This window comes from Mesoplodon bidens (genome assembly GCF_964165515.1).
Source record: "Mesoplodon bidens genome assembly, chromosome: 4".
Taxonomy (NCBI): Eukaryota; Metazoa; Chordata; class Mammalia; order Artiodactyla; family Ziphiidae; genus Mesoplodon; species Mesoplodon bidens.
In genome coordinates this window covers 103,646,472-103,662,478 of record NC_138160.1, presented here as the reverse complement: position 1 = coordinate 103,662,478, position 16,007 = coordinate 103,646,472, and the positions used below count along the sequence as shown (strand labels likewise).

The window sequence follows — 16,007 nt, the reverse complement described above, 5'->3', positions numbered from 1 at the left end:
TGTTATTATTCCCACTCCATATGTAAGGAAGCCAAGTCACTCTGAGTTACATAACTTCAAGGCACAGAGCTAGGAGCTGATTCATAAACCCAGATAGTCTGGTTCCAAACTCCACAATCTTAAGCCCTAGAATTCTATCACTAGAAACAATGGTGAGCAAACTCATAGTCCTAGCCTTTATATTATTATAAAGGAAAAGTATAAAAAGGTATCTGAGCTATACTCAATATGAAATGCTTACTTTAAAAACAGGTGAGTGCATAAGAGAGGACAGGATTTGCTCTCAGGGATCAGGGGAGCTTTCTCTCAGGAGCTGTTTCTGAATAGATCTACAGTAAAAGTAGGCAAAAAGGAGGGGCAAGCATTATAGGCAGAACATGTGCAAAGGCCCTGAAGCAGAAGGTAAGAGGATGGAAGAAGCTGAGTGCAGTACAGCCAGCCTGTAAGAAGAGCATCTCTGCAAGAGGCCGGAGAGGAAACAAAAGGCTAGCTTCATCAACTGCTCAACAAGGACGTGCCAGGCTCAGTTCTAGTCACTGCAGAGAAAACAGTGAACAATACAAACAGAGATCCCTAACAAAGCTTACTTATATTTTAATAGAAGGAGGACAAAGACAATCACACAAATAAATGCACACTAGCTGATGATAAGTGCTACGGAGAAAAATAAATCAGAGTTAATAAGGACAGAGAGGGGCTGGATGAGCGTGTGTATGACTAGTATATGGGATGGTCAGGGAAGGTCTTACTGATAAAGGTGTATTTGAGCAGAAACCTTGTATTAGTTTTCTATTACTGCTGTAACAAACACAACACCCATTCATTATCTCACAGTCCCACAGGTCAGAAGTCCAGTGCACGTGACTGGTTTCTCCACTTCAAGTCTCACTGGGCTAATATCAAGGTATTGGCATGGCTGGGTTCCTTTTGGTGGTTCACTGGGAGAAAACCAGTTTCTGTCTCCTTGTGGTTGTAGGACTGTGGTCACCATTTTCTTGCTGGCTATCAGCTAAAAGCAAAATTTCCAGCTTCTAGAAAGCAGCTGTATTCTTCAGCTCATGGTCTCCTTTTGCAATCTTCAAAGCCAGCAACAGAAGATCAAGACTTTCTCATGCCACATTTCTGTGATTACTTTTCTGCTTCCTCTTCCACTTTTAAGTGGAAGACTCATGGGATTATATTGGCCCCACCCAGATAATCTAAATTGTCTCTGTGATCTCAGGGTCCTTAACCTTCATCACATCCATTAAGTCCCTTTTGCATGTCAGGAAACATATTCACAGGTTCTGGGCATTAGGGTGTAAACATTTTGGGAGGCTCATCCTTCCCTTTACCATAGACCTGAAGGAAGTGAGAATATCTGGTTGTGGGAGCAGGGCGGTCCGGGCAGGTTGAAGATTAAATGCTTGACATGTTTATATGCCTAGAGTGATGAGGAGGGAGAAGAGTTAGAGGGAAGGTCTGAGCGGTGGTGGGGAGAGGTGAGTGGAAGTAGAAACGACAGGACAGGCTGATAACTGGATGTAGAGTTTCTTTAAAAAAAAAAGAAAGAAAGAAAAAAAAGGAGGAATCAAATATAATGGTGAGGTTTGGGGCCTGAGCAACCAGAAGGATGGTGGTGCCAGTAACTGAGCTGGGAAGACAGTCTCTGGGGGCAAACAGGAGCCCTGCACTGGCCGTGTTAAGTCTGAGATGCGTGTGAGATAGACATTAAGTGGAGATGTTCAGCAGGAGTGAATTAACACGTCTGGGGCTCAGGGAGAGGTCTTGGCCAGAGATATAAATTTGGGAATCATCAAAGTGTGAATGTGATCTAAAATCAGAAGACTGGATCTGATCAGCTAGGAAGAGAAGTTTATTTTGAGGTCTTGAGATCCTATTAGGGCTTATGGTTTTCCATTCTAGCATGAGAAACCTTTGCTACTTTTTAAAAGTCTCCCCCTTCTAAATTAAACTTCTCTAGCTCCTCTAGCTGTCCTTCAGAAGACCTGGTCTTCAGGTCTTGCACTACTGACCACCTTCCAGTTAAAATATAGTTTGTCACTGATCCCCCTAAACTGTAGAATCCAGGACTTGAGGGAATATATAGCCATTTCCCAATTAGTGAATGGATTGTATCTCCCAAATCCATAGTTGAAGTAGTTTAAAACCCAGCACAGATTTTCTCATAGAATCAGTATAAAAGATAGATTTCAACTCATAAAAAACCCTGTTTAGCCCATAATATGCATAAATTACAATAATAATATTTTTATTTCATCCAGCAGCTTTTCAGTATAACACAGTGGCTAAGAGTTCTGGCTCTTGAATCAAACTGCCTGGGTTTGAATCCTGTGTCTTCTATTGCTCTCCTCTGGGCTCGGCTAACACTCCATGATTTGGGGCAAGTTATTTAAGCTTTACAAACCTCAGTTTCCCCACCTATAACATGAAGTTTATAATGGTATCTTTCAAATAGGTTTGTTGTCAGGATTAAATGTGATTATCAGTGTCAATAATTTACCATATTATCTGGCGTTTAGCAAGAATTCAAACAAGAATGTTATCTATTAATATCGTTATTAACATCGAGTCATTGTTACAACTGTTTCTTTATCAGCACGGGGGAGGGAGACTTGGTGGATAGAGAGGGAAAGAGATGATTCCTCAGGAGTGTGGCCTACTCATCACACCCATCCATCTCTACAAGGGAGAAGGTACTTTTCTCCCCATCCCAGAGCTAGTTGAGCCTGCAATGCACACACGTGGTAGCCTCTGCACTCACCTTTGTCAGCGCCTACTCAGAACCCTGCATTCCTGATGAGGCCTGACCACTAAGACTTAGAGGAACCCTGTCTTCCCTCCATCTTAGTTTAAGATTCCATATCTTCGACCCGTATTCTTCTGACGGTTTTTGGAAGCCATATCTCACTGTTGGATCACAGGGCCCTGGAGGTCAAATAAAACCCCAGGTCTTTCCCAAGAGTTCTGGAACAAGTGATTGTGAGAACTGAGGTCAGACTTACAAATGACGTGTTAAATAGGATCACGTCCATTTCAACCTATCGTACAAGGATGTTGTAACTTTTCTGAAAATTGATGCTGTCATCCAAATGAGGAGCCAGTGTTTTTGCCAAGACTTGTGTCATCTGCGAATCTGAAGTCCTTCTTTCATCCAGGCCCGAGAGCTCTCTCTACAACCTCCCAGCTGGTCTCCCTGCTCCACTCCTGTCCTGTAACAATCTGCGTTTCACAGCAGCCACAGCGGCCCTTTTCAGGCGTCAGATCATGTGACTCCCCTGCTGAACCCCTTCCGATGGATTTCCATCACTCCTGGGACAAAATTCCAGTCCCTGCTCCAGCCCACAAAGCCCTATACCAGCCAACTTCAGAGCCCCCTTCTTTTCTTCAGCTCCTAACACACCCCTCTTACTCACACTGGTCTATCCGCAGCAGCCTCCTTACTGACCATCAAATATATCAAGCACTTCCCCAACTCTACGTTTTCTTGGTTTTTGTTTTTTTGTAGTTAAAAATAGTTTAATGTGATTTTATTATATTTTAAAACATTGTTCTGGGAAGGCCAACTCTAAGTTTTGCAGTGCTTTTTTTCTACCTAGAAAGCTTTCCCCTCATTTTGTTCAACTGCTGTTCCAGGTCACCTTCTTAGAGAGGTATTATCTAGGCACTCCATCTAAAACAGTGACTCTAGCCCCCCCACCCTTCTCTACCCCCAGACCTGGCTTTATTTTTCTTCTTTGCATTTACCATGGTCTGGCATTAACACACACACACACACACACACACACACACACACACACACACACACACACAATTGGTTGGCTGGTCAGCTTGTTGGTTTATTGTCTGTTCCCCAACTAAGTTAAAAGCTCCATAAGGACAGGAACCTCATCTATTTTGTTCACTGTCGTAGCCCCACTGCCTTAAAGAGCACCTGGCATCAAAGCAGGCTGAATACAGGAAATAAATGAGGAAGGAAAGTGAGCAAGTAATAAAGAGCAGGACAACACACTGGGAAGAACATGTCTACACCTTAGTCCAGCTCAGCAGTCTGATAGTGAAAAGGGTAAGATGAGTTATTTTTCTTAGAGAGAACAATCAGTAAGTTAGACATGACAGAGGCAGACAGTGATGAATAAGATGGTTTCTTGTAGAAAGTTTGTTGCAGCTGATCAAAAGAATACTGTTCATGAGGGCCTGAGAGCCATGAAAATAGCTTTGAAATACAGCCCTTTTATTAAAAAGAAACTATCAGTCTTAATAATTAGTACCATTTGGGAGAAGCTACACGATATGGTGGAAAGAATGCCAATCTAGAGTCAGACACCCCCGACACCCAGATCTGGCACTTGCTAGCTGTGATTCCTTACAGATATCGCTTATCCACTTGGAGCCTTAATTTCCTCATGTGGAAAGTGGGGATGATAATACCGATTTCTTAGGACTGGTGATAGAGTAAATAAATAAGACAAGGTATATAAAGCACTTAGCACCCAGCCAGGGACATGACTGGCGCTCAACACATTCTAGTCTCTTCCCGAATATCACTGGGTTTCACCCAAATCTAAATGGAATTTGAGGCTATTAATAGCCTTCATTTCTCTAACACACCATGAAGTCCTATGATGTGCTACGTTTATTTCTTAAAAAACATATTCTCACCAAAAAAATCATGTAATTCAAAAGTTAAAGTATTCCCCCTATATATACATACATACACATAAATATATATATGCAGATAGATAAACAGAAATAGGTAGATAATTATTTTTAACCCAAAAAGGTGCAAAGGTAAGCTTGGGTGGTGGAGAATTACTGGTCATCCATGACGAGTCGGGCTCCTTTCTATAGGCATCAAGGAGATGAGATTCAAGATCCTCCTGTGTTCTCTCAATACTGAACTTTTATGGTACTCACTGGACTCCACAGAGGAAGGTTACTTGGGCACAGGCAGTTTGCTATATGCCTGCCAGTTTCAAAGCTCTGCTGCTCAGCCCTGAAACATGGGCAGAGAGCAGGTGGAGAGGATCAAACTCTGGGCCCTAAAAAAAATGCAGACCATTTTATAGGCTCTACAATCAAGGATCCTGAAGAGGCACCCTGTTGTTCCTGCTGAGAAAGAAGCGGTTCTATTCTACAAACAGCTGTTAGAGGGCACACATCCACAGTTTTAAAATGCCCATCTAAGCAAAGAAAGGAAGCTCTTAAAGATTGTAGAGTTCTCAACCTTCTTTCAAAACTCCATATTTTAATTCTTCCTAAAAAAAAAAGCATTTATCAAGTATTTTACTCTCCCAATATATGTTTGGTTTAAAACTGTTACACTGTAAAAAAAGATGATGATGATGACATTTCTTTATCCAAATATTTATTGAGCACTCACTATGTGCTAATTCCCATTCAAGGTGTCTGATACCTATCAGTGAAGTAAAGTGGCAAAGAGCACTGCCCTCATGAAATTTACACTCTAGCGGGGGAGACAGATAACAATAGATATATTTTAAAAATACGTAAATTATACGGTATGTTTTAGAAAGTGATTACCTGGTATGAGGGGAAAAACAGAGCCAAGTAAAAGGAACTGGGAGTGCTGGGGGGAAAGTTGTAATTTTAAATAGAATGGTCAGAGTGGGCAGCAGTGAAAAGATGGCATATGCAGGTGATAAAGTTTCATCACAGAACTTAACTTAGTAAGAGCTTTTATTTATCATCCTAAATTTAAGTTAACTTATTACTCAACCATTAAAAATGAATGAAATAATGCCATTTGCAGCAACATGGATGGACTTAGAGATTATCATATGAAGTGAAGTTAAGTCAGCCAAAGAGAGACACATATGTTATCACTTATATGTGGAATCAAAAAAAAAAAAGAAAGATACAAACGAACTTATCTACAAACCAGAAATAGGCTCACAGACATAGAAAACAAACTTATGGTTACCAAAGGGGAAAGGGGGTAGAGGAATAAATTAGGGGGTTGGGATTAATATATATACACTACTAAATATAAAATAATCAACAAGGACCTACTGTACAGCACAAGGAACTATATTCAATGTCTTGTACTAACCTATAATGGAAAAGAATCTAAAAAGAATATATATATATACATAACTGAATCACTGTTCTGTATACCTGCAACTAACAAAACATTGTAAATCAACTATACTTAAATTAAAAAAACATTTAAGTTAACCTACTTTTAAAAATGTACTGATAAGCTGGGTAAGCTCTGACAAAGGGAAAGAGCGGCATGGACATATATACACTACCAAACGTAAGGTAGATAGCTAGTGGGAAGCAGCCGCAGAGCACAGGGAGATCAGCTCGGTGCTTTGTGACCGCCTGGAGGGGTGGGATAGGGAGGGTGGGAGGGAGACGCAAAAGGGAGGGGATATGGGAACATATGTATATGTATAACTGATTAAATTTGTTATAAAGCAAAAAAAAAAAAAGCACTGATACATGATTGTTTAAAACCTAAGTTTACCTAATGAAATATTTACAACTAAATTTCTGTGTTTAACCGAGTACCAACTTTTCTAAGTCTATATAACACACACCAATGCCAAACACTCTCAGAGAGAAGTCTGGAATCTAAAGAGGCCAGGCCTCAGCATGTATCACTGTCATTCTTCAAGTAGAATCAGCATTTCTAGCCCATATATTAGGAACTGCTGAAGAGGAAAAAAAAAAAAAGGACATTCCAAGAGTTTCTTGTATTGATTTCTTTTATCCCAAACAAAGAGATTCTCCTAGTAACAAGATGTGTCATAATCACCTAATTTGCCTGACTCCTTTAAAGAAAGAACAATGGATTCAAGAAAAGGTGTTGACTTGTAAAAATATAATCATTTTGCAAGATTCTGTTGTTTGTATGGGTCACTTTCCCTTAGTGATATAGGTGGCCTCTACAGAGAATCGGAAAATGCATTAAGTCTAATTCCTGTCATTCCCAAGAGCCTGAGCTAAATCTAAAGCAGCCAAAATGTGAAAACTCTAAAGCTGCTCCTGAGGGCAGGAAGGATAAAGCTTCTTCTCCAAGCCTTATCTCTAGATTTAATGTGCTAGACACTCACAATTAAATTACCTCCATCAACTGGACACGATCATTTTCTTCTTTCTCTCCACAGTGTTTCTGCACAAGCAGAGCCAGTGCAACTGTGAACCTCGTGCCAGGCATTCCCCTTCAGAGCACAACACACCGATTTGAAGGAAACTCTCTGATGAAGTCCTTTCCCAGACAAAAAAAAATGGTTCACAAGATAGGGAACTAACACCTCCAGCCACCACTGGTTCATTCCTTTTCCAAACATTTGCTCTGTGAAATTTTTTTTCTTTTTTTTTTTTTTGCGGTACACGGGCCTCTCACTGTTGTGGCCTCTCCCGTTGCGGAGCACAGGCTCCGGACACGCAGGCTCAGCGGCCATGGCTCACGGGCCCAGCCGCTCCGCGGCATGTGGGATCTTCCCGGACCGGGGCACGAACCCGTGTCCCCTGCATCGGCAGGCGGATTCTCAACCACTGCGCCACCAGGGAAGCCCTGCTCTGTGAGTGTTTGAGCACTCTACTCCTCACCATGGCTTTGCCAAGGCCATCCTAAATTTTACAAACTAAAGTGTACAAGAGCAGTGTAATACGGACACGTGAAAGCATTTCCAGACAGAAGAGCTGCTTGGCCCTCAAAGATAAATAGTATATCCAATTTAAACATCGTTGAGAGTAGAAGAGTTATATTCATTTCATTATGTAACTTTTCATGGGATATATTGCAAAAGTAAATTAATCTGCAAAGTTACATATGAAGAACAGACATAGAACAAAAAATGTAGAATTATTTCTCAACTAATATGTGCACATAAGTGGATATGAATTATTTGTTCAACACAGTGGCACCAAACTGAAATTGAAATATGACTTTTAAAAGTGAAAAAGTATTTTCATAATAATAAAAATGTAAATGACCTAATATTTAGTAGAAAAATGATTAATAAATCATAGCACATCATGTCTCAGAAGATGTATTAACATGAAATGAGATGGTTAATCTTGTTAAAATTTTAAAAAATAAGAGCAGGCTATAGAGAGAGTACATTTTCATGTTTAAGGAAATATATTATCCTAAGAGTGTACATATATGTGTATGTACCAAAAAAGCTGGAAGAAAAAAAAAACACACCAAAATGTTTTGAAGGGACGGAGAATGTTTTTTCTTCTTTTCACTTGTCAAGATTTTTTTCTCCAATTTTTTTCTGCACTGAAGATTTATATCTCAAACCGTTTTCTGAAGTTTTGAGTGAAAATATTCTCTAATGAGAAAAATAAGCTGTGAATCAGATATCCTGGGTTCCAGGTCCCTCTTTGACACTTAGCCATACAGACAGAAAAATCACTTCTCAGCATTATGCCTGTTCATCATCTATGACATGCGGGGGTTGACCAGATGCTTTCTAACATCTTACTATTTTACTTATGTATATTGTAACAACTGTGTATTGCTTTGTCACATATATTTCTCCCCACATCCACTCTAAGGCAGAGACTGTGCCATATGCACATATTCTTGCGCTTTGCTTTACACACTGATCAGGGCAAACAAATGTTAACCCATTCACAACTAACCGTGCATGCTAACCCCTACTGTTCAAAAATCACTACCTTCAGGGTCAGATTCTATTTAGTTAGTTGTCTTACACTCTCTCTCTTACCAAATAGCAAATTCACTTCTCAAGGCAGACAACCCTGCTCTTTACTCTACTCACTCTCCCCTACTCTTCCACCCTGTGTGTAATTTCTTTTTTTAATTAATTAATTAATTAATTAATTAATTAATTAATTGGTTGCTTTGGGTCTTCGTTGTGGTGCACGGGCTTCTCATTGTGGTGGCTTCTCTTGTTTCAGAGCATGGGCTCTAGGCGCGCGGGCTTCAGTAGTTGTGGCATGAGAGCTCTGTAGTTGTGGCTCACGGGCTCTAGAGTGCAGGCTCAGTAGTTGTGGCGCATGGGATTAGTTGCTCTGTGGCATGTGGGATCTTCCCGGACCAGGGTTCAAACCCGTGGGAGTCCCCTACATTGGCAGGTGGATTCTTAATCCACTGCACCACCAGAGAAGTCCCTGTGTGTAATTTCTGGCTGTGAAATCAGAGGGCTTTATCAAATGTAAGCCCCAGGTTCATCTGGGGCAGACGGTGTCTTTCAGAAAGACTGGACCACATGCCCTCTGCTCACTTCTCATGTCTTCTCATCCCACCGCTTCTTTTTCTTTTACAAAATGCTCACCCCTCTTTCTTCCTCAGCCTGCAAGTGAGTGCAGTAGAACCTGTGTAGAACTATTTACCTGAGCTCTCTAGTTTCTAGACGTTTCCCCTTGCTTTGGAGGGGAACATACAACATCCCACTGTCAGAGGTTGTGAGCAAACACTTGCACTCACTCTCAGGAAGGGATGGACAAGGCCAATATTTCGCTGCTAAAAAGATGCAGCTAGGATATCCATGATAAAGTGACACATAAAATCAGGTCCTTCTGAAGTCATTCTTCTAAAGTTGTTATAACCTTGGGCCTCCACAGTATGAGAAGGTTCATTGGGTCCCAATGTGTGTGAAGTTTGTAGCCAGTCTGGTGCCAGTGGGGAGCTAGTCCATCAGCTGGCTACTTGGCTGGCCCCTCTCCTGCTACTGTGCAAAGAGCACACTGTCCATCTGACAGGTGAAGAAGAGGTACCAGTTTTGTTTTGCTTTTTTAGTTAACATCATTATATCTCATTTTAATTATTTTTCTAATATCTGAACCACCTGAGTTAATCTACTGTTGGGATCTCTTTAATATGCTTTCTGAACTAAATATAACTAAAATGATTAATTTTTCTGGCCACAAAGTCAAAACACTGCACCAAACCCCACAGAAGCAAGTCAAAACAAGCCCTCCACTACTTTCCTGTTCAGGTTTTCTCCTGTGTGCAAGATATGACCTCCAACTGAGTTTTGTGCTTTTTTTAATTCAAAGATATTCCTACTTCATTAACACAATTCTTCATTTTTTACTTCTTCATTAGTACCAAGGAGAAATTCCTGGCTTTAAAAGATTCAAATGACTTCCATCAAAATCAGACCTGGACTCTCTCCTCTCAACATCCAATTTACATGAAATCTCTTAGAGTTTCTCTGCTTCCATAAAATGCGGGTGCCACTGTGCATCAGGCCCAGGTTTGCCTCTTTGCACAAACAGTCCAAAATAGTTTTCCTGATCTGTTTCAACTTGAAGTGTTGTCAATATATGGATTGTCTTGCTTTCTAATTCAGTGAAAAATCTAGTTTTCCATTAGTCTCTGCCTTTCTAATTTTCGATACAGCTTTACTAAATGTAATTATTAAAGGCAGATTCAAGAAAGCAATTACTGAGCTACCGGTTTGTACTTCTGAAGTCTTAATAAGTGGCAAAAAGCTGTAATTGCACTAAGAGTATAAAATAAATTTTTCTATGGATTAGATATATACACCCTTGAATCTGTATATGGAGAGACATATTTAAAACAGTATATAAAGCATGCTCTCTTAAAACACAAGTTTTAACCTGCATTGAAATTTTATTCAAAGGCAGTGATCTATGCTGGAAAGAGTAGAAAAGGACATTTCAGAAAGACTACATTCTGATCTTTCTCCAGGACTCTGTGACTTTGGTAAACCACTTAACTCCCCTGGATCTCCTTTTTCCCGCCATCTGTAAATATGTGAGAATGTTAAACTAGATGGCTACTAAGTGCTCTCTCAGCTCTAAAGTTCTAAGAACTATTTATTAAATTCTTAATCTCTGCTAGGCTCAGTATTACACACACACAGAGCTTCCAAAGCTTAAAATTCAGTAAAGAAGGACAATATAATTAATATTAATAATATAAAGCAATATGTAAAAGTGCTATTCCAGTGACATAAACCAAATTAATTTTCCAAAATGTCCTAAGGAATAAGCTTCACATGTGAATGGAGGATACAGCTTCTTTGACAGTCATCCAAACTATATAATTTGGCTTTCTATCTATAGGCAAACAGTGGAACATTCATTATTCGGTCACTTAACACTGGCCTTGGGCAAACAACAAACTCTGAATGGAGCCACTGTTCCCAAACCAAAACGCCTCTGAAACATTTAGTAGTCATGTAGCGATCACTGAGCATACTTATATCAGGACTGTGATATTATTTATTAACTCACGAGACGCAGAAGGAGCCGGTTACTATCACTGTTTTACACACGAGAAGACTGCAAACGAGAAAAGTAAATGACTTTTCAAAAGTCTCATAGCTAATCAGCGCTCTGTCTTCCAGAATATGATCACGGGCAGCCTTTCCACAAAGTTAATTAGTGAATGGGCCACAGGACCCCTGTCCCTGTGACTTTTTCACTCTCCAGAAAAATCTTCATTTCTCTTAATGATGTCCCTTGGTTTGTCAGCACCATTCAAAATGGTGCCTGCAATTTACCAGAAAGCTACAGCAACAACTCTAATTCTACCTTATATGAATTTAGTTGATATGTGAAGAATTCACCTTCATGACTTCTAGAAATCTGTGCTAATGGATTTTGGACAGGGTCCTTACACCAAGGCCTTAAAATTTATATTCAGTATCATCACTACCACCATTATCTGAAGGAACATCTGCAAACTCAAAACCACACTGCACTGGTTTCTTAAAATCCTCCTTCATTAACGTCTAAGAACCAAATTTGAAGTCAAGGGAAAAAATGAAGAACAGAAACCATCAGGCAAACAAACGACACACTTAATCTTTTAATTCTAAGTTGAAAACCTGTATACTACGTCCATACTGAATCACCCTTCACTCTGAATGCTACATTTTAAGAACATCACTGTCACATGAGATAGTCTTTTCCATGGAGAAGCCACGGCAGGACCACAGGTCTTTCCCTATGGCATTTGAGGAGCAAGGAAAGATGTTTACCCAGGGGGAGCAAATGCAGTCTTTAAGTATTTGCAGAGCAAATGAGTAAAGGGATCACAATGAAGTTTTGTCAATCTCAATAACAAAATTAAGGCCAGCTAGTAAATTTTCTGTAGAGTCTAAAGCTGAGGAAAAAGATCATGACATAGAGTTTGCCATGCAAGCATGACGAGCCCACATCCCAAATCACCCACCAGATAAGGCTGAACTGACAGTTTCCAGGCAGCTTATGTGAAAAGGATTACTATTCAACCCACTTTCTGGTCAGTGATTGTATTTTGGGAAAACAGACTACATGCCACTGTTAAGCAAACAGCTCCTGTCTTTAAAGTGAGTCAATAAGGGCAGGGGTGTCATTAAGCCAGAAAAGTAGCTAACATAAAATCTGAGATGCAGAATGTTAAAGACCCCAGATTTACTACTCAAAGAAAAGCATTTTACAGGAAGCACCAAGATCGAGACTCAGAGTAAAAGCTTCTAAAACACAAAAGCACAAATAATTATAAACACTAAATCTGAAATAGTCACTTGAAAGAATTAAGAAAAGTGGGTAAACATCCAACTTCTAGCTTTAAAACACCAAGAGGGGCTTCCCTGGTGGCGCAGTGGTTGAGAGTCTGCCTGCCGATGCAGGGGACACGGGTTCGTGCCCCGGTCTGGGAAGATCCCACATGCCGCGGAGCGGCTGGGCCCGTGAGCCATGGCCGCTGAGCCTGCGCGTCCGGAGTCTGTGCTCCGCAACGGGAGAGGCACAGCAGTGAGAAGCCCGCGTACCGCAAAAAAAAAAAAAAAAAAACAAAAACACCAAGAGAACAAACATGGCTCCAGTGATGAACCTTAAGAGGGGCCACAGAAAATGTACCAGAAGGATCCAATTACACAGAGGAGCCGAAAACAAAAAGCAGAGATCCCTGGAAACAGAGTCAGGAGCACATTTTCCTCACGCAATCAGAATGAACAAGTCACATGTGTGGACACAGACTCCTAATAAAGAAACAAAAACCAGACACAGTGAAAAGTGCTGTGGGTTTTGTCTTAATTCTGATACTAGGTAGCCATGCTCTCCTGGATAGGTCATTTACTCTCACTTTGGCTTTAGTTACTTTATCTATTTATTTAGTGAAAATGTACTGATCACTTCTATGTGTAAACATGTGCTAGACACTGGGCATACAGTGAACTAACAGCACAATGCATAGTCTTATAAATGCTCTGTGGGAAAGGACAGACTACTGAGAGCCTGAAATAGGACATCCCAGTCAGGGCTAAGTCCCTGAGAAAGTGGTGCAGAAACTGAGACCTGACACCTCAGAAAGAGGTGAGAGAGGAGGTGGACAGGGCCAAGGGGGAAGGTTACTTAACTAAAGCAGATTCACTTGAGCAGCCAGACTGTGAGACTGCAGCTCGACGGGTGGGGGCAGGGGGGAAGGAGTATCAAGAATAGTCCTTAGGTAGGGAGGGGCCAGACCACACCGGCCCCCTTAAGCAACACTAGAGATTGACTGGCCTTTACCAAATGAGCAATGAGGAGTTGCTCAGTGACTGAAGCAGGAGCTGACTTGATCAGATGTGCAGAAGAATCTTGCTGACTGCAAAACTATGGATTCCAAAGAGTTTGGAGTGGATGGGGAAGACTGAGAAGGAAGTTAAGTCTTCTCCAAAGTTCTGTTTCACACTGAAAACTTTATGTTCCTTACGTTTTCATGTAAGCATTTTATAATTACAATATATCAATTTAAAAATGAACTTAGTCATAAAAATTACAAAATTCAGCCTTTAAAAGTGGGATAGTTGGCCTTTTAAAAATGAAGTCACTAGGATCTTTTAAGAACCCTCTCATCAAAGGCTATTCTCCCTTCCACATCCATGCAAGACCAAGAAAAGGCTGCTCTGCTGGTTAAGACAACAGAGAAAACCACTGTAGGTGGGTGGGCACTCGTCTAAGGAGGGAAAGAGAGGGCTGGTCGTCCTCCACCTCACCTGGAATGTGTGGAGCCCCCTCCTGGACAATGAAGGCAGTTTTCAGGTGTTCCCAGAAGAAACAAAACCAATCAAGAAAAAGTAGGGGTGGGAGTGTGGGGGCAAGTCAGGGGAGAGGTGGCGGGGGGATGGGGACACTACAAAGGGTGGCTGAAGGAGAATGCAAAAGCAGAAGGCATCCTCAGGGCTCTATCAATGCTGGATCAAGAGTGAAGTCGGGGCTTCACTGATGGTGCAGCAGTTAGGAATCCGCCTGCCAATGCAGGTGGCATGGGTTCAAGCCCTGGCCCAGGAAGATCTCACATGCCGCGGAGCAACTAAGCCTGTGTGCCGCAACTACTGAGCCCACATGCCGCAACTACTGAAGCCCGCCTGCCTAGAGCCCGTGCTCTGCAACAAGAGAAGCCACTGCAATGAGAAGCCTGCGCATGGCAATGAAGAGTAGGCCCCACTCACCACAACTAGATAAAACCTGCATGCAGCAACGAAGACTGAATGCAGCCAAAAAAATAAAATTAATAAAATTAATAAATTAAAAAAAAAAGTGAAGTCAGAGACCTGCAAGATGGCAGAGGAGTAAGAAGTAGAGATCACCTTCCTCCCCATAAATATATCAGAAATATATCTACATGTGGAACAACGCCTAGAGAACACCTACTGAATGCTGGCAGAAGACCTCAGACATCCCAAAAGGCAAGAAACTCCCCATGTACCTGGCCGAATGGCTGACAGGGGCTTGGTGCTCTGGCCAGGTATCAGGCCTGTGCCTCTGAGATGGGAGAGCCGAGTTCAGGACACTGGTCCACCAGAGACCTACCGGACCACATAATATCAACTGGCAAAAGCTCTCCCAGAGACCTCCATCTCAATGCTAAGACCCGGCTCCACTCAACGACCAGCAAGCTACAGTGCTGGACACACTATGCCAAACAACTAGCAAGAAAGGAACACAAGCCCATCCATTAGCAGAGAGGCTGCCTAAAATCATAATAAGGTCACAGACACCCCAAAACACACCACCGGATGCGGTCCCGCCCACCTGAAAGACCAGATCCAGCCTCATCCACCAGAACACAGGCACCAGTCTCCTCCACCAGCAAGCCTACACAACCCACTGAACCAACCATAGCCACTAGGGACAGACACCAAAAACAATGGTAACTGCGAAAAGGAAACCCCAAAAACAGTAAGCTAAGCAAAATGAGAAGACAGAGAAACACACAGCAGATGAAGGAGCAAGGTAAAAACCCACCAGACTGAACAAATGAAGAGGAAACAGGCAGTCTACCTGAAAAAGAATTCAGAGTAATGATAGTGAACACGATCCAAAATCTTGGAAATAGAATGGAGAAAATACAAGAAACGTTTAACAAGGACCTATAAGAACTAAGGAGCAAACAAGCAATGATGAACAACACAATAAATGAAATTAAAAATTCTCTAGAAGGGATCAATAGCAGAATAACTGAGTCAGAAGAACAGATAAGTGAGCTGGAAGGTAAAATAGTGGAAATAACTACTGCAGAGCAGAATAAAGAAAAAAGAATAAGAAGAATTGAGGACGGTCTCAGAGACCTCTGGGACAACATTAAATGCACGAACATTCGAATTATAGGGGTCCCAGAAGAAGAAGAGAAAAAGAAAGGGGCTGAGAAAATATTTGAAGAAACTATAGTTGAAAACTTCTTTAATATGGGAAAGGAAACGTCAGTCAAGTCCAGGAAGCGCAGAGAGTCCCATGCAGGATAAATCCAAGGAGAAACATGCCAAGACACATATTAATCAAACTATCAAAAATTAAATACAAAGAAAAAATTATTAAAAGCAGCAAGGGAAAAACAACAAATAACATACAAGGGAATCTCCATAAGGTTAACAGCTGATTTTTCAGCAGAAACTCTGCAGACCAGAAGGGAGTGGCATGACATATTTAAAGTGATGAAAGGGAAAAACCTACAACCAAGATGACTCTACCCAGCAAGGATCTCATTCAGATTTGACGGAGAAATTAAAACCTTTACAGACAAGCAAAAGCTAATTCAGCACCGCCACCAGCTTTACAACAAA

General features: G+C 41.3%; 1 protein-coding gene across 3 annotated transcripts in view; it reads right to left on the bottom strand.

The window, feature by feature from the left end:
- SNX24 (sorting nexin 24) overlaps positions 1–16,007 on the bottom strand; it is a 170,665-nt gene that overhangs the window by 96,000 nt on the left and 58,658 nt on the right. For 2 of the 3 annotated variants that reach the window (XM_081231564.1, XM_081231566.1), the window contains exon 2: positions 7,094–7,237. The exons of the other annotated variant lie outside the window; for it this stretch is intronic. In XM_081231564.1, coding sequence (XP_081087690.1) covers positions 7,094–7,186 — 93 coding nt within the window. In that variant the 5' untranslated portion in view covers positions 7,187–7,237. The remainder of the gene's footprint in view (positions 1–7,093; positions 7,238–16,007) is intronic. 3 annotated transcript variants of the gene reach the window in all.